Source organism: Melospiza melodia, unplaced genomic scaffold (assembly GCF_035770615.1).
Source record: "Melospiza melodia melodia isolate bMelMel2 unplaced genomic scaffold, bMelMel2.pri scaffold_45, whole genome shotgun sequence".
In the NCBI taxonomy this organism is placed as follows: domain Eukaryota; kingdom Metazoa; phylum Chordata; class Aves; order Passeriformes; family Passerellidae; genus Melospiza; species Melospiza melodia.
The window spans coordinates 5,175,690-5,193,784 of NW_026948772.1; the positions used below are offsets into that span (position 1 = coordinate 5,175,690).

An 18,095-nucleotide genomic window follows, 5' to 3' on the forward strand; every position below is an offset into this window, starting at 1 on the left:
CCCACTCAGGCAGCACCAGCCAGGGCTCCAAACTTGGAGCTGAAGAAAAATCTTCTGGAAATTGAAAAGGGTGTCAGAGTGTTACAGGAGAAGGGTTTGTGGAAAAAGGCTTTGATTTTGCTGGAAGAAGTTTCTCCTAACCGGTCACTGACTTTTCTCCATGAACAGCTCCCAATAGCCAGAGAAATCAAATGTCCAACAGCAGCTCCATCAGCCACTTCCTCCTGCTGGCATTGGCAGACATGCGGCAGCTGCAGCTCCTGCACTTCTGCCTCTTGCTGGGCATCTCCCTGGCTGCCCTCCTGGGCAACGGCCTCATCATCAGCGCCGTAGCCTGCGGCCACCACCTGCACACACCCATGTTCTTCTTCCTACTCAACCTGGCCCTCAGCGACCTGGGTATGATCTGCACCACTGTCCCCAAAGCCATGCACAATTCCCTCTGGGACACCAGGAACATCTCCTACAAAGGATGTGCTGCTCAGCTCTTCTTCTTTATGTTCTTTATCTCAGCAGAGCTTTCCCTCCTGACCATCATGTGCTACGACCGCTACGTGTCCATCTGCAAACCCCTGCACTACGGGACCCTCCTGGGCAGCAGAGCTTGTGCCCACATGGCAGCAGCTGCCTGGACCAGTGCCTTTCTCTACTCACTGCTGCACACAGCCAATACATTTTCCCTGCCCCTGTGCCATGGCAATGCCCTGGACCAGTTCTTCTGTGAAATCCCCCAGATCCTCAAGCTCTCCTGCTCCAAATCCTACCTCAGGGAACTTGGGCTTCTTGCTCTAAGTGTCTGTGTAGCCTCAAGCTGCTTTGTGTTCATTGTTTTCTCCTATGTGCAGATCTTCAGGGCTGTGCTGAGGATCCCCTCTGAGCAGGGACGGCACAAAGCCTTTTCCACCTGCCTCCCTCACCTGGCTGTTGTCTCCCTGTTTCTCAGCACTGGCTTTTTTGCCTACCTGAAGCCCCCCTCCATCTCCTCCCCATCCCTTGATCTGGCCCTGTCAGTTCTGTATTCGGTGGTGCCTCCAGCCCTGAATCCCCTCATCTACAGCCTGAGAAACCAGGAGCTCAAGGCTGCAGTGTGGAGATTGGTGACTGGACTATATCAGAAACATTAAACTGCTTGCCAATTTCTGCAAATCACTTGAAATCAATGTAATCTTTCATTTTTCTTCTTGCGTATGGTGGTTGGTTTATTATTCTCATTCTTTTTTTATTTTTAGTATTGTCCAAATGAAGTGCTACTGGTTTTGCCATTTCTCATTTCATTTCTCTCCACCTTTGCTGTGGCCCCAGATTGTGTCAATGAGGAGCTGTGCTCTCAGTGGCTCTAAAGGAAGTAAAGGATCTCCAAGCAAAGTTTTAACCAGAGTTCCCCCTCTTGTTGCCTTCTCTGGAGCTGCAGCAGCAATGTCTGTGTGCAGAGCTGGGGGCAGATCAGTGCTGGCACAGCAGCTGTGCCCAGCAGCAGCAGCTCTTGCTGTTGCCAGTGCTGCTGCCATGGCCCTGCCCCACTTCCCTGGTGGCCCTGGTGTTGCTGTAGGGCCTGAGTGCTCTCAGGGCTGGGCACAGTCCTGGGGTTGGCAGTGCCGGGACTGCAGCAGGGACAGGCCATGGGCACTGCTGGGGCAGCGCTGACGCCTCAGGCCAGGGCCTAGGGGCTCCAGGCTCCTTGCCCAGGCTCTCTCAAGGACACAGCCAGGCCAATGCTCAGCACAGAAAAGCCCTGTGAGCAGCCCCAGGCTGGCCGTGGGCAGGCTGGGGGCAAACAACATGGCTGGGGCTCTACAAGGGCCCTGGGGGAGATGGGAAGGAGCAGCAGAGCAGGGGCTGATCCATCCCCAGTGCGCTGGACAGCCCAGGGCAGCATCCCAGAGCGTCCTGATGGAGCTGCCAACAACATCCCCCCTCTGCAGCCCTGGTCTCTCCCCCAGCTCACACAGGTGCCCCATCCTTGCAGGCACAGACACAGCAGCACTGGCTCAGCAGCCCCTGTTTGCATTGCACAGAGCAGGGGGAGCACCCCCATGCTGTTGGTGTGGGGACATGAACCTGAGGGAGCACAAATGCCATCAGCCCCTGGGGCCAGCAAGGGCTGGGGACACCAGGGAAACCACTCAGCTTTGTCCTGGCCTCTGCAGTCAGCCAGAAAGTTTGTTCCCATCTGCTGGGAGTTTCCTGTGCCACTGCAGATGCTGTTGCTCAGAGCCAGGGCTGCCTGGCAGCCACTCCCAAACTGCCCCGAGCATTTCCCTGCCTTCACCTTTGCTTTCCTTCCTCTTTCCTGATCCAGATTTCTTCCTATTGCCCATCCCTGTTCCCTCCCCTCCAAGGAGCCCATCCCTGTTTGCCCTTTCCTCTCTGGCCCCACTCCCCATTGCAGTTCCTGACTTCGCACCATGGGAACGTCCCTTGGGCAGCAGGATCATCCTACAAGTGCTGCAGGAATTGTCTGCAGGCTCCTGCAGTGCCTGGTGCTGCTCCCTTGCCAGAGGCACCCCAGGCCAGGGGGGCACATCTGGGCTGCTGTGTCTGGCTCTGGGGCTCCCTGTTCTGGGCAATGAGGAGGAGCTGCAGAGGCTCTGCAGGACTGACAGGATGGGCTTTGGGGCTGCCAGGAAAAGCTGAGGCACCTGGGCTGCTGGAGCTCCTGAAAAGGAGGCCCTGGGCTCATGCTGCAACTTCTCCAAGGGTGTTTCCAGAGGATCCCAGAATCAGCAATGTTGGAAAAGACCTCGGAGATCATCAATCCAATCTTTCCCCTGCCACTGCCTTGTGTCTTCTGAACCTCCTCTTCTCCAGGAAAGACAACCCCAGCTCCCTCAGCTGTGCTCCAGACCCCTCCCAGCATTGTGTCCCTTCTCTGGACACCCTCCAGCCCCTCCATGTCCTTCCTAAATTGGGGGCACCAGAACTGCAAACAGCACTTGAGGTGCTGCCCAAGCAGTGCTGAGCACAGGGGAACAATCCCTGTCCTGCTCCTGCTGGCTGCATCATTCCTGATCCAGGCCAGGAGCCATTGGCCTTCTTGGCCACCTGGGCACACTGCTGGCTCCTGTCCAGCCTGCTCTCCATCAGTCCCTGCAGGTCCCTTTCTGCCTGGCTGCTGTCCAGCCACTCTGTCCCCAGCCTGTATTGCTGCAGGGTTTACTGTGGCCAAAGTGCAGGACCCAGCACTTGGACTTGTTAAACCTCACCTTGTTGGGTTTGGCCCCTGCCTCCATCCTGTCCAGGAGCCCTGCTCCCAGCATGAGCCCAGTTGTCGCCCCTGTGTGCTTCCAGTTTACTTGTCACTCCCAGGATGATCCTGCTCACTTCCCCTCACTCCTGGCAGGATCCCTCTTCTTCCCAGTATGAGCCCAGGCACTCCCAGCCATTCCTCATTATGATGCAATTTGTACCCAACATGGTCCCATTTGCGCCCAGTTGCTCCCACTTTCATCCAGTGTGTTCCCCATTCTCCCAGTTGCCCCTAGTATAGTCCCAGAAACTCCCAGTATGATCCCAGTCACACCCAGCATGCTCCTAGTCACTGCCACTTCCTCCCAGTGGCTTTCAGCCTAATTTCACTTGCTCACAGCCACTCCCAGTCAATCCCAGTATGATTCCAGTCACCCTTATTTTGATCCCAGTCTCAGCCAACATGGACCCAGCTGCTCCCACTGTGATCCCAGTATGATCCCAGCTGCTGCCAGAATAGTCCCAGTTGTTCCCAGTTCCTCCCAGTGTGATCCCAGTTGTCCCTCGAATAGTCCCAGTCCCTCTCAGCATGGTCCCACTCACTGCCAGTTGCCCCCAGCATGGTCCCAGCTGTTTGCAGTGTGGTTCCAGTCCACCCAGTATGGTCACAGACACTCCCAGTATATCCCAGTGTGCACAGTAATGTTCTGGTTAGCTCAGAATGATCCCTGTCTTTCCCAGTTCCTCCCAGTTTCTTCCAGTATGATTTCAGTTTCTGGCAGTTTCCTGAAGTAAGGTCTTAGTTGCTCCCAATATGATCCCAGTTATAGTCTCAGTCCCCTCAGCATGGTTTCAGTACCTTCCAAATGATCCCAGTTGCTCCCACTGTGCCACATTTTCCTCCCAGCATGGGCCCAGTAGCTCCCAGTAACCCCCAGTTAGGATCCATTCTCATCTGCAGTAATCTCAGTGGTTCCCAGGATGATCCCAGTTGCACCCAGTCACTCCCAGTATGGTTACAGCCACCCCCAGTATGATCCCAGTCTCTCCTAGTATGTCCACATTTTCCTCCCAGCATGGTCCCAGTAGCTCCCAGTACCCCCCAGTCAGGATCCATTCTCATCTGCTGTAATCTCAATGGTTCCCAGGATGATCCCAGTTGCACCCAGTCACTCCCAGTATAGTTACAACCACCCCCAGTATGATCCCAGTCACTCCCAGTATGGTTACAACCACCCCCAGTATGATCCCAGTCCATCCCAGATCCTCCCAGTATGATTCCAGTCATGCCCAGAGTGACTCCCTGTCACTCCCAGTGTGAGTCCAGTTGCTCCCAGTCACCTCCAGCATGGTTCCAGTCACAGCCAACACCTTTCCAGTCACTTCCAGTTTGGTTCCAGTATGAATCCAGCCACTCTCAGATACTCCCAGTACTATTCCTGTCAATCCCAGTATGATGGCAGTCAGTTCCAGTATCACCCCAGCATGGGCACAGCTGCTCCCATTATCATCCAGTATAGTTCCAGTTGCTCCCATTTACCCCAGTGTGGTTTCAGTCTCTCCCAGTGTATCCCAGTTGCTCCCACTATGTTCTCAGTCAGTCCCAGTTGTCCTCAGTTGCTTCCAGCCTGATCCCAGTTGCTCACAGCCACTCCCAGTCACCCTCAGTGCAGTCCCAGTTGCTCCAAGTAAGATCCAGTATGATCCCAATCAATCCCAGCATGGGCCCAGCCTCTTCCACTGTGATCCCACTAGGACCCCAGTTGCCCCCAGCATGGTTCCGGTTGCTCCCTGTTCCTCCCAGTGTGATCCTATTTGCCCCCAGTATGGTCCCAGTCACTCCCGATATGATCCCAGTTCCTCCCAGCATGGTGCAAGTCATGCCCAGTTGCCCCCAGTGTAGACCCAGTCACTCCCACTCACTCCCAGTTTCTCCCAGTTTGTGGTCCCAGTTCTCCCCAGCACGGTCCCCATTGTTCCCAGTGTGTTCCCAGTCATCCCCAGTGTGATTACAGACACTCCCAGTATACACCAGTTGCCCTCAGCATGTCCGTGGTCATTCCCAGACACTCCCAGTGATCCCAGTAAGGTGCTTGTTACTCCAGTATGATCCCAGTCACACCCAGTATATCCCAGTTGCCTCCAGCATGCATCCAGTCATTCTCAGTTCCTCCAGTTTGCTTGTAGCATGATCCCAGTTTCTCTCAGTTGCTCCCAGTAACCCAAAGTGTGATCTTGGTTTCTCCCTTTCAACACCAATATGAGCCCAGTAAGCTCCAGTAGGATCCTTGTCACATGCCAGCAGTCACAGTGTGGTCCCAGTATAATCCCAGTAACTTCCAATCACTCCCAGTATGGTCCCAGTTGCCTCCAGCTAGATCAACACAGTCAGTCCCAGTATGATGCCATTTGTTCCCAGCGTGTTCCCAGTTGTTCCCAGTTGCTCCCAGTCCCCCCCAGTATGGAGGATGATGTGCAGGGTGTGTTCCCAGTCACTCTCAGACTCTCCCAGTATTAGTCCATTCCTTCCCAGTACGATCCAGAGATGACCCCAGTGTGTTCCCAGTCCCTGCCAGTATGAACCAGTTGTGCTCCACATGGTTACAGTTGCTCCCTTTCACCCTCATTTTTGTTCCAGTCACTCCCAGTCTCTCCCAGTGTACCCCAGTTCCTTCCAGCATAGTCCAGGTCACTCCCAGTTCTTTTCAGCATGATCCCAGTTGCTCCCAACCACTCCCAGTCAGCCTCAGTGTAGTCGCACTCCCTGCCAGTGAGTCCAATCCCGGTCATCACTAGCATGATCCCAGTTCATCTCAGTATGAGCCCAGTTGCTTCCAAACACCCCCAGCATGCACCCAGTGACTCCCAGTTCCTCCCAGTTGCTCCTTGCATGATCCCAGTTGCTCACAGCTGCTCCTGGTCACCCTAGCATAATCACACTAATTCCCAGTATATCCCAGAATGATCCCAGTCTCTCTCAGTGTGATTATAGTCTCCCCAGGCATGGGCCCAGCTGCTCCCAGTATGATCTCAGTACAAACCAGTCCCTCCCAGTGATTCCACTCCCCACCCGTCTCTGTGTTTCCCCCTCCTGGATCTCCCAAGAGGAGACCCAAAGGCTGGCAGTCCCAAGCAGGGTCCCCAGCAAGGCCCAGTTTGGATGTGCAGCCCCCAGTTTGCCCAGTTTGCCTCTCCTTTTGCCCAGGCCGGGTTCCCCCCACCCAGGGTTGTGAGGGGTTTTGTGTGTTGGCAGAGCTGCATGTTATGGAGAGAATTTAGGTGGGTCTTGGGGAAGATGGAAAGGGGTTTTGTGATTTTTGGGGACATTTATGTTGCAGGGAGTGGTTGGGGATGTCCTAGCCTGGAGCTGTGGGGTGGTTGGAGGGGTGCAGGAGTGGCTATGGGGTTGGGAGGGGGTTTTTGGGTGGTCGTGATCCCCCAGAACCCCAAAGCTGCCACCAGACCCCACCCCACAAAATACTGCCAGCAGTCAGGGGCTCCATGTTGGGGTTCATCCTCCTGGTGCTGCAGGAGAAGGTGAGGGGGGGATCCCCAGGGACTGTGCGTGCCCAGAGCGTGTGTGATCCCCCCATCCCAGTGTCACCCCCTTGTCCCTCCCCACAGGGCTCCTGCCCCAGCTCCTGCTCCCCTAGAGGGAATTTGGGGAGGGGGCAGAGGGGCTGAGCAGCCCCTGCCAGGGGATGACCTCGGCCCAGCCCCTTTGTTCAGCACCAGGCTGGGCTCAGGGCTGGAGGACGAAGAGGCCGATGGGAAGCAGATCCTGCAGCTGCGACAGTGCTTGGGGTCAGGGCAAGGTCCCACCCTGCACATCTGGCTCAGGTGTGACCCTGCCCCGGCAAGGGAGCAGGACATTCCCATCCCCATGGATCAGGGCTGGGAGCAGCACTTGGAGCACAGACATGGAAATACTGGGAGTGACTGGAAGCACACTGAGGGCTACTGGGAACAATTGAGAATGATGGGTGCATACTGGGGGCAACTGGGGTGACTGGGAATGAATGAGGTCATCCTGGGGGCAACTGGAATCATACTGGGGCAACTGGAGTGATTGGGAATGAGCATGCTGGGGGCAACTGGGATATACTGGTAGTGTCTGGAACAATACTGGACGGGACAACACTGGGAACAGCTGGGACCACGTTGAGGGGGAAACTGGGAGCCACTGGGAGTGACTGTGTCAATACTGGGGGTGACTGAGATCTTATTGGCAGTGACTGGGACTATACTGGGGCAAGTGGGTGCAACTGGGATCATATTGGGAGGAATTTGGGAGCAACTGGAACCATGGTGGAGGCAACTGGAACAATACAGATGGGGACTAGAATCCCACTGGGAGTGAGTAGGAGCATGCTGAGGGCAGTTTACAGTGTGTTGGGAACTCCTGAGATACACTGGGAGCAACTGGAACCGTACTGAGACTGACTGGAATCATGCTGGAATCAACTGGGAGGAAGTGGGAGTGACTGGGAGCATGCTGGGGACAACTGGGATATACTGGGAGAGACTGGGAGTCACTGGGATCATACTGGGACTGACTGGAACCCCGGCAATGGCCTGGGCTGGGTGATGTGGTGCCTCAGGGAGCGCAGGGAGCACTGTGACACTGCAGAGCCTGATGGAACCAAGGGGACATGGTGACACTCGGGGCCTGCCCTGGCCGTGGGGTGTTTTGGAAGCCCTGGGGTGCCCAGAGCAGCAGAGCAGAGCCCCTGGCTCAGGGGCAGCAGCTCCCCAGGACACCCTGGGCGGGCGGGCAGCACGGGATGCCCAGGGAGAAGAGGAAGCCAAGGCCCAGCGACCCAAGGGCACCACCGGCTGAGGGATGGGGCAGGAAGGAGAGACCCATGCTGGGATGGGGATGAGGCTGCCCAGCACTGAACCAAGGTTGTGTGACATCACAGGGGCCGTGTGACATCATAAGGGCCATGTGACATCACAGGGGGCTGTGTAACAGGTCACAGATGGCTGTGTGACATCAGTCACAGATGGGGAGTGACATCACAGGGTGTGTGTGTCATCACAGGGAGGTGAATGACATCACAGGGGCTGTGTGAGATCACTGGGGAGGTCACTGCCCCAGCCCCCCTCACAGTTCCCCCCAGAGCAGTCCAACCCTGCTCATGCACAGCGGGGTCCCCTGTCCCCCCGGGTCCCCCCACACCCCTCGCCGCAGCCTCCCCCAGAGGATGTTCCACGAGATCGACCCCAGAGCCTGACACAGGTACGGGGGCAGGGGCCATGGGGCTGGCACAGAGGGCAGGGATCCCCCAGCAGCATCCCCGTGTCCCCCAGGGCCAGAGCCTGGGCCAGGGCTCCTTCACCCTGTTACGAATGAGGCCTTGAGAGTGCTGAAAAAATCCCCAGCAAGGGATCAGCAAAAACCAGATTTAATATTAAGGGACAGCAGCACAAAGTTCCTTGACAAGAGTCACTCTGCTCCTGACTGGACACTTCAGGCACACCAAGGAAACAAAGAAACAGCAAAACCAAACAAAATCCAGGCAATCAAACCAGAAATCAACCAAGAACTGTCCCTCTGTGTGTGTGTGTGTGTGTGTGTGTGTGTGTGTGTGTGTGTGACACAAGGACAGTGAGGGCAAGGATGAAAGGAATATGGCCCAAAAGCTTAACAGAGCTCAAACTTAACAGGACTTAATTTATACCTTAACCTTAACTGATACCTTCAATTTCACAATTTAGCAAAAACCAGCATTTAGCAGGATTTAATCTTAGTTGTAACCTATGACTTTGCAATTTAACAGAGGATTCACATTTAACAGTATTTAACTCAGCTTTTAACTTATATTAAACATAACAACTTGGGAAACAACAACTCTTAGCAGTGTTTAACTTCACTTAGATCTTGTGACTTAACCTTACCTACAGGCAATGTAGGTAAGGTTAAGTCATCCTGGCACCGCCCTTGGCATAAACAGCTTTCTTTGCCAGTGTGAGAACAGGGATGTTGTGCCACTGAGAGAACAGAAACAGTTCCCAGAGCTGCTCCTTCAGAAGCCAGGAGCTGGTTGGGCAGCAGCAGTGGCTGGAGCAGACAGTGTTTGTGATGAGCTGCAGAGGAGCTGAGCCGAGGGGCTGTTGGCCAAGGCCCAGGCCCAAGGAGCATTTCTCAGCTGGCAGGGCGGCCTGAGAAGGGGACAGGGGGAATGCAGCAGCACAGGGCCCATGGAACCAAGGGACCCTTGTGACACTGTGGGGCCACATGGAACCAAGGGGCCATTGTGACACTGTAGGGCACCATGGCACCAGGGAAACCATTGTGACTCTGAGGGATCATGAAATAAACAAGGCATTGTGACACTGTGAGGCCTCATGGCACCAGTGAGACCATTGTGACGCTGGGGGGTCCCTACAGCACCAAGAGGACCATTGTGATACTGTGGGGCCTTGTGAAACCAAGAGACCTTTGTGACACTGCAGGGATGCATGGAACCAAAGCTCCAGGGTGACACAGAGGGGCCTCCAGTCATCAGTGGCCCATTGGGACACTGTGGAGCCAAAGGAGACCATTGTGACACTGCAAACCTTCAGAATCCAAAGGTCCATTGTGACATTGCAGGGCTCATGGAACAGAGGAGTCACGTGACATTGTGGGGCCTGTGGAACCACAGAGACCATTGTGACACTGCAAGGGCTCGTGGAATTTTTGGGACCATTGTCACACTACAGGGCCTTATGAACCTTGCAGCCACTGTGACGCTGTGATACCCCATTGAACCATGAGTCCATTGTGACACTGCAGGTCTTCTTGTAATCAACGGCATCATTGTGACACTATGGGGCCCCATAAAACCAAGGGAACACAGAACAGGTTTGGATGGTTTAGCCTCCCATATACTGCCTGAGCAGTCCAGCTGACCTTGGCATGTTGAGGGTCTCTCCTCATCTGCTGCTGAAACACTGGGGCTCTGTACTTTACTTCCTATGGAAAAGAACTGTCCTTCTGCTACAGGCACCCATGGCCAGAATTGGAATTTCACCTCCAAATTTCCTTATATCCAGTGGTTGTTCACATAGGAATATTGCCAGGACAAGATTGGCTGGCAATGGTTTCATGGGGCTCACCTCCCCTCTATCCACAAAATACTGGGCAAGGCTTTCTGCTTACCTTCCCATGCAAGAGAACTGTCCTGCTTTCTCCAGGTAACCCTGGCCAAGATTGGGATTCCACTTTCAAAATTTCCTAAATCCAAAGACTGTTCCCAGACAAAATCTGCCATTCCTGACAAGTCTGGCTGGCCTTGGCCCAGTGAGTATCTCACTTGCCTTCCAAATACTGGGGTTCTGTGCTTCTCTTCCTATGGAAAAGAACTGTCCACCTTGGCCAGGTGCCCATGGCCAAATTTGGGTTCCAGCTCCAAGAGTGCCTATTGTGACAGACTGGGGGAGATTGTTGGCTAGAAAAATTTCATGTGTGGGAGAGGAAGGGGCAGGTCCAGCCTTACCCTGCCCTGGAACCCCAGCCCTGCCCTGCCCTGGAACCCCAATCCCCCCAGAGCCTCTATCCCAGCCCAGCAGTGTCTGCCAGGCCCTGGCACACCACAGGCTCCTCCACAGCCACCTCTGGAGCCCCAGTCCAGCTCCTGAGGGACCAAATGAGCCCAATTCCCAGCTGAGGGAAGGGCCCAGGGAGACAAAGGGGTATTGAAGGCTGACCACAAGGCAAGCACACATCTTGACCATATCTCCCCTTGGAATTTCCATCTGAACAACATTGGAATCTGGGTGTGGGTACTTCTCTGTATCTTATTTGTCTTTCTCTCTTTGTGTATCTACTACTTCTATTTCTCTCTCCTTGCAAATTTTGATTAACTTAAAATTGAATAGGCTTACAGTTAGTGAAATTGAATGGGCCAAGCTAATGCTTTGAGAAGTGTTTGGTTTTGATTGACTGTCATATTTAACCTTTTGCCAAAGTTTCTCTGATTTTCTAAAGTCCCCACTAAAAGGCTGTTTGGTTGTTTTGAGCTCCTGAGAATCTCTTGTAGGCATTTCTCCAGTACATCTAACTCAGAGTACACAAATAATTGTAATTCCTTTTAAATGTCTCATTGAGAGAATTGTTTGGTGGGATGGGAGTCAGGCTTGTGTGTCCTGCTTGGCACAGCCCAGGCAGGGCTTTCCCAGCCACATTCCACACTCCATTTCCCAGCTGGAGCCGCTGGTGCCTCTGAGTTGTGCTGCCCCAGCCCCAGGGACGCTCTCCTTGTCTGCCCATTCCCCCACGGTCTCTGGGCAGGGATGGCCTCAGTGGGGGCTGCTGACATCCTCAGCAACTTGGAGGCTGCTGCTGAATTTTCCTGCTCCAGAGGCTTCAGCTTTTCAGTGCAGGAATTCAGTGTCCCAGGGCTCATTAACATTCAGAACACCTTAACAAGTCAAGCCTCTGGGAATAATTTGATTTAAGTGTTCAGATCTTTTGTGGTTGATTAGTCAGATTTCAGAAGCTTATTCAATGTGAATACCCTGAGATTAAAAAGACAGCAAGAAAATATTTTTTTAGGTCTTGTAATTTTTTTTTCACTAGTAATTCATTGACAAGTGCAATCTCCAATTGACATTGAATCCAAGTACCTCCTCATGCAGTTTGAATGGATATGAAAATCATGACCCCTCATGGCTGACAATCAATCAGACTCTGTCCCTGCCCCCACCCCACCATTTCCCCCATCCAAGCCCTGGCACTCAGAGCAGCCTTGTGCAAATCTCCAGCCCACACTGGATCTAGCCAACAGACCACAGCTGAACAGGATACAATTTAATAACAATCACACAATTACAAACTCTTCCCAGAGCCATGTTCAACGTCCCAGCAGTGTCCGATGAGTCCGTCATTCAGAAGTTATTTCCAAACTAAAATTTATTTCACACAAACATGGTTCTGTGATAGATATAAACACAATTAACTTCTTGTATCAGGATTCACGTCCTGGAGTGAGGACAGAACAGCTAGAACAATTCCTGATTTGCAAAGCTGTCAGTGGGGAATAGAGAAGGGAGGTCAGGCTGCTGTTGGTGTTGAGGAAATGCTGAAACCAGCCTGACTCATTTCATCTCCTCATGCCCTGGCTGATCTCCCCTCTTTCCCCTTCCACCCATTGGCTTTTGTCTCCCACCAGGCCCCCCGGAGAAGAGCCTGGCTCTGTGTTCTCCATCCCCTCCTCGCTGGCACTGCCAGGCTGGGATGAGGAGCCCCTCAGCCTTCCCTGCTCTGGGCTGGACAAGCCCAGCTCCCTCAGCCTCTGCTCACAGCTCTGACAAAATTGGTTCTTCTCCCAAATTCTCTACATGCACGGGTTTCTCCCAGACAAAAGCTGCAAGGACAGACAGGCCTGGCTCAATTTGGCTCTGGTGGTTGCCTCTAATCTGCCCTGGAAAAATTGGGGCTCTGTCCTTTCCTTCCTGAGGGAAAGAACTGGCCTTCTCATCCAGGTGCTCATGGGCTGAAATTGGGATTCTTCCCCCAAAATCCCATATATCTGAGATACAGAATATTTATACCTGAGATACAAGATATTTATTTTGTTGCTCCCAGATGAAAGCTGTCAGGACGGACAGATTTATCTGGCCTTGGCCTCTAGTGGCTGCTGTTTATCAGCTCCTGGAAGACTGGGGCTCCATGCTTTCCTTCCTGCTTTCCTTCCTGTGGAACCATGATGTCACTTCAGGGCCTCAGGGATCCAAGGGACCATTGTGAAAATGTGTGGCCTCGTGGAACCAAGGACATCATTGTGGCTCTGTTGGGCTGCATGGTCCCAAGAGGCCAGTGTGAAGCAGCAGGGCTTTGTGGAGCCAAGAGGCCATTGCTGCTTTTCAGGGCCCCGTGGTGCCAAAGGGCCGTTGTGATCCTGTGGGGCACCATGGATCCATGGAGAGCATTGTGGAATTGCAAGGCCCCATGGAATCATGGAGACCATTGTGACCCTGTGGGGCCTCACAGAACCAAAGGGCCACTGTGACCCTGCAGGGCCTCATGGAAGCACGGGGCCATTGTGACACTGCAGAAGCAAGGAGAACATTGTGATACTGCACAGTGCCATGAAAGCAAGGGAACATGGAACAGATCTGGCTAGCTTGGCCACCCAGGGCCCACTTGACAGGCCCAGCTGATGTTGGAATGTTGAGGGCTGTCTTTCATCAGCCCCTGGAGAACTGGTTCCCAGTGCTTTCCTTCCTATGGAAAAGAACCATTTGTCCTTCGAGGTGCCCACAGCCAAAATTGATACTCCCCTCGAAAATTCCCTGTATGCAAGGGTTCTCCGAGACAAAAGCTGCCGGACATAGAGCTCTGGCTGGCCTTGGTCTCTGGTGGTCACCTCTCATCTCAAGGAAGCCCTGAGGAAAGTATTTGAACAGGTTTGACTGCTGGGACATCAATGAGTCTCACACTCTTAAAAACTCAGATGCTCTTCTGTTTATGTGTCTCTTCTTTCTTATTGTGTATTATGTGTGAAGTATTATTTTCAGCTAAAAATATTATTCTTATCACTTTACCCGAGTTATCCGAAACAAAACAGCTCATCTACATATGACTCCAGGTCACCTGTATAAGCAAAAACAAGAAACAATCCAGTAGGAATTATTTGTCTCTGCTCCCATCTATCACATCTCTGGAGATGGAGGTGCAGCCCCAGCACTTGGCAGGGCTCAGGGGCTCACAAGCTCAGCTCCCACCCAGAGAACTTGCAGACCCTGGGCTGCTCTTCTTGGTCTCTGCACGCTCAGCCAGGCTGAGATGGAAACTGATGGTTTCTGGGCCAGGCTCTCTGAGCCCAGCCCAGCTCCCTGCAAGCTCTGCCAGCTGCCCTGAGCTCTGGGCAGCACCAAGGGCCTCTCCCCAGCCCAGCCCAGCCCAGCCGGCTCTGGCCCCACAGCTCTGCTCAGGCCAGGCTGCTCTGGCCACTGCCCCATGGCCTCAGCCCCTGGCAAGGGCACAGCAGCAGCTGCAGCTGCCACAGGACTCAGCCCCACCGTGGGGGAAGGTGCTTGGCCAAGGCCAAAGGAGGCTCCCTGGCTGCCCTGCTCCCCTCGGGCTGAGGTGCTGAGAGCTCTGCAGCCCCTGCTGCCATCCCATCTGCCCAGGGCAGCACAAGAGCCCTGGCCTTGGGGACCTCAAGAGCTGATCCTGCTCCAGGCCCAGGGCTCATGCCAAAGGAATGAATTTCAGGAATTCAGTGACAAAGGCTCATAAACTTTTGCTCAAAACACCTAAACAAGAAAAGCCCATGGGAATAATCTATGTTTTCAGTTCTTCTGTGGTTAATTAGACAGATTTCAGAAGAGTATTCAAAGTGAATCTGCTGTATTGAAAACAATGCAAGTTTGGTTTTCATTTCCTGTTTATAGATTGGTATCAGAAATGTCCAATTGATATTGACCCCCAGACTCTTCTAAAGCAGTCTGAATACACATGAAAATCAAGACCCTTCATGGCTGACAATCAATAACACTTTGCCCCCACTCCCTCCCCACAATTTCCCTGATAAACCCTGGCACTCCTATGGATCAGGAATGGTGCGGCCAGCAGGAGCAGGGCAGGGATTCTTCCCATGTGCTGAGCACTGCTTGGACAGCACCTCGAGTGCTGTGTCCAGTTCTGGGTACCCCCAATTTCGGAAGGACATGGAGGGGCTGGAGCGTGTCCAGAGAAGGGCAACAAGGCTGGGGAGGAGTCTGGAACACAAGTTTTGTGAAAGGTGGCTGAGAGAGCTGAGGTTGTTTATCCTGGAGGAGAGGAGGCTCAGGGGAGACCTCATCACACTCTACAACTCCCTGACAGGAGGGCGCAGACAGGTGGGGCTCGGGCTCTTTTCCCAGGGGACAGTGACAGGACAGGAGGACACAGCCTTCAGCTGCACCAGGAAACATTTAGGCTGGACATGAGGAATTATTCTCCTCAAAATTGGGCATTGGATTGGGCTGCCCAGGGAGTTGGGTGAGTCACCATCCCTGGAAGTGTTTAAGGAAAGACTGGATGTGGCCCTGAGTTCCATGGCCTGGGTGACAAAATGGTGTTGGGTCCCAGGTTGGACTTGATGCTCTCCAAGGTATTTTGCAGCCTGGCTGGTTCTCTGATGATTGTGACAGTGCAGGGCCCTGGGGAAGCAAGGGGACATTGTGACACTGCAAGGCCTGGTGGCACTAAGAGGACCATGGCGACACTGTACGACATGGCAGCACAGAGCCAAGGGGCCATTGTGACACTGTGGGGCTGAGTGGAAGCGAGGGGTCCATTGTGACAATCTGGGTCCTGGTGGAACCACAGAGGCCACTGTGACCCTGCACGGCCTTGTGGAACCAAGGGGCCCTTGTGCCACTGAGGAACCAAGGAGACCCTTGGGAGAGCCTGGGGACAATGGAATCAAGGGGCCTGTGCTCCATTGCAAGGACTCGGGGAACTGAGGGAACAACTGTGACACTGTGGTGCCCCATAGAACCAAGGGTCCCTGATGACACTGCAGGATCTTGTGTCACCAGGGCTGCATTGTGACACGGCAGCACCAAGGAATACATTGTGGCACTCTGAGGCCTCCTGGAACCACAGAGGCCACTGTGATCCTGCAGGGCCTTGTGGAACCATGCAGAGCTTTGTGACAGAGCAGGACCTGGTGTCATGATGGGGCGATCGTGACAATGCAGGGCCCCATGGAACCAAGGGGACAGTACTGCTCTTCAGGGACTCCTGGAATGAAGGAAACATGTTTGACACTGTGGTGACCCTTGGGACCAAGAGGCCATTGTGACACGGTGGAACAAAGGAGAGCATTGCTGCACTGCCAGACCTCATGGAACAAAAGATCCATTGTGACACTGCGGGGCCGTGTGGGCCAAAGGATCCAAGATACTTCGTGAAATCAAGTAGTCCTATGAAACCAAAGGGACATTGTAACACTGTGAGGCCTCACGGAATCATGAAGACCATTGTGACAAACACACTGGAATGGAGAGATCTTCAATTAAATAGTAATTGGAGGAGAAAAAAAGAAAATTTGGGAAATTTAGTGACTCCGAGGAAATGGCCCGGGATTATATCCAGTGCAGTGCAAAGGACCAAAAAATGCCAAAAGGAAGCTCACAGATGTTGCAAAAGAAGGGGAAAAAGTCAAGGAGGAAGACAAAACTTAGGGGGAAGGATATGAGGGACATGGAATAGACAATTCATAAAAAAGCCAAAAAAAGAAAAAACTCTTTCCCAAAGTCAAAGCCATCAAAAGGCATGGCATGCCATCAAGGGCAGGGACATGCACCAAAGATTCCTCTATTGGTCCCCATTGAAATCGCAAGATTCCTTTTACCTTCCTGAAAGGAAATATCACTTCCTTGTGGGAAGGGAAAAGGAATCTTGCGAATCCCGAAAGAAAGGCTAAGAAACACAAACTCTCTGGAAAAGGAGATAGGTTGAAATGAAATGCGACTGAAAAAAACAGAAAATCAGGAATTTTAGTGTCTTCATCAAATAGGCTGTGAGGAAATCAGGGTCGCATTGCAAAAAAACCAAAACATACTAATATAAGCTCTCAGATGTTGCAACAGCAGGAGAAAAAGTCAAGGAGGAAGACAAAACTTGGAGGAGAAGATATGAGAGACTTGGCATGGATGTTTAAGAAAAAAAAAAATAATTGTAGAAAAAAATCTTTCCCAAAGTCAAAGCGATCAAAATGCAGGCAGGCCATACCCCATCAAGTGCAGGCACATGGATCAAAGCTTGCCAAAACTGATCCCCACTGAAGGCCAAAACCAAAAAGAAGGACTTACAAACATGCTGGAATGGAGATACCTTCAAAGGAATTGCAATTGGAGGAGAAAAGAAGAAAATTTGGGAAATTTAGTGACTCTAAGAAAATGGCCCGGGATTATATCCATTGCAGTGCAAAGAACCAAACATGCCAAAAGTAAGCTCACCGATGTTGCAAAAGAAGGGGAAAAAGTCAAGGAGGAAGACAAAAATTAGGGGGGAAGATATGAGGGACATGGCATGGACACTTCATGAAACAACCAAAAACAGAAAAAAATCTTTCCCAAAGTCAAAGCCATCTAAAGGCATAGCATGCCATCAAGGGCAGGGACATGCACCAAGAAGTCCTCTATTGGTCCCCATTGAAATCGCAAGATTTCTTTTCCCTTCCCAAAAGGAAATATCACTTCCTTTCGGGGAGGGAAAAGGAATCTTGGGAATTCCAAATGAAAGGCTTCCAAACACTCTGGAAAGGAGATAGGTTCAAATGAAATGCAATTGAAAAAAGCAGAAAATCAGGAATTTTTGTGTCTTCATCAAATAGGCTGTGAGGAAATCAGCTGCATGGCAAAGGTCCAAAACATGCCAAAACTAAGCTCTCAGATGTTGCAACAGCAGGGGAAAAAGTCAAGGAGGAAGACAAAACATAGAGGGGAAGATATGAGAGACTTGGCATAGATACTTAAAGAAAAAAAAAAAAAAAGAAAAAACTATTTTCCAAAGTCAAAGCAATCAAAATGCAGGTAGGCCATACGCCATCAAGGGCAGGCACATGCAGAAAGCTTGCCAAAATTGATCCCAACTGAAAGCCAAAAGAGAAAAGAACGACTTACAAACACCCTGGAATGGAGATACCTTCGAAGGAATTGCAATTGGAGGAGAAAAAAAGAAAATTTGGGAAATTTACTGACTCTGAGAAAATGCCCCAGGATTATCTCAGCTGCAGTGCAAAGGACCAAAACATGCCAATAACTAAGCTCACAGATGTTGCAAAAGAAGGGGAAAAAGTCAAGGAGGAAGACACAGCTTAGGGGGGAAAATATGAGGGACATGGCATGGACACTTCATAAAACAACCAAAAAAAGAAAAAAGTCTTTCCCAAAGTCAAAGCCATCAAAAGGCATGGCATGCCATC

General features: G+C 52.2%; 1 protein-coding gene across 1 annotated transcript in view; it reads left to right on the forward strand.

The window, feature by feature from the left end:
- Positions 1-572: 572 nt before the first annotated feature.
- The window catches only part of LOC134434645 (olfactory receptor 14J1-like), a gene marked incomplete at its 5' end in the record, with an annotated part of 206,587 nt that continues 189,064 nt past the window's right edge, over positions 573-18,095 (forward strand). Inside the window, one exon of the mRNA XM_063183289.1 lies at positions 573-1,034. Within this exon, the coding sequence (XP_063039359.1) occupies positions 573-1,034 (462 nt within the window). The remainder of the gene's footprint in view (positions 1,035-18,095) is intronic.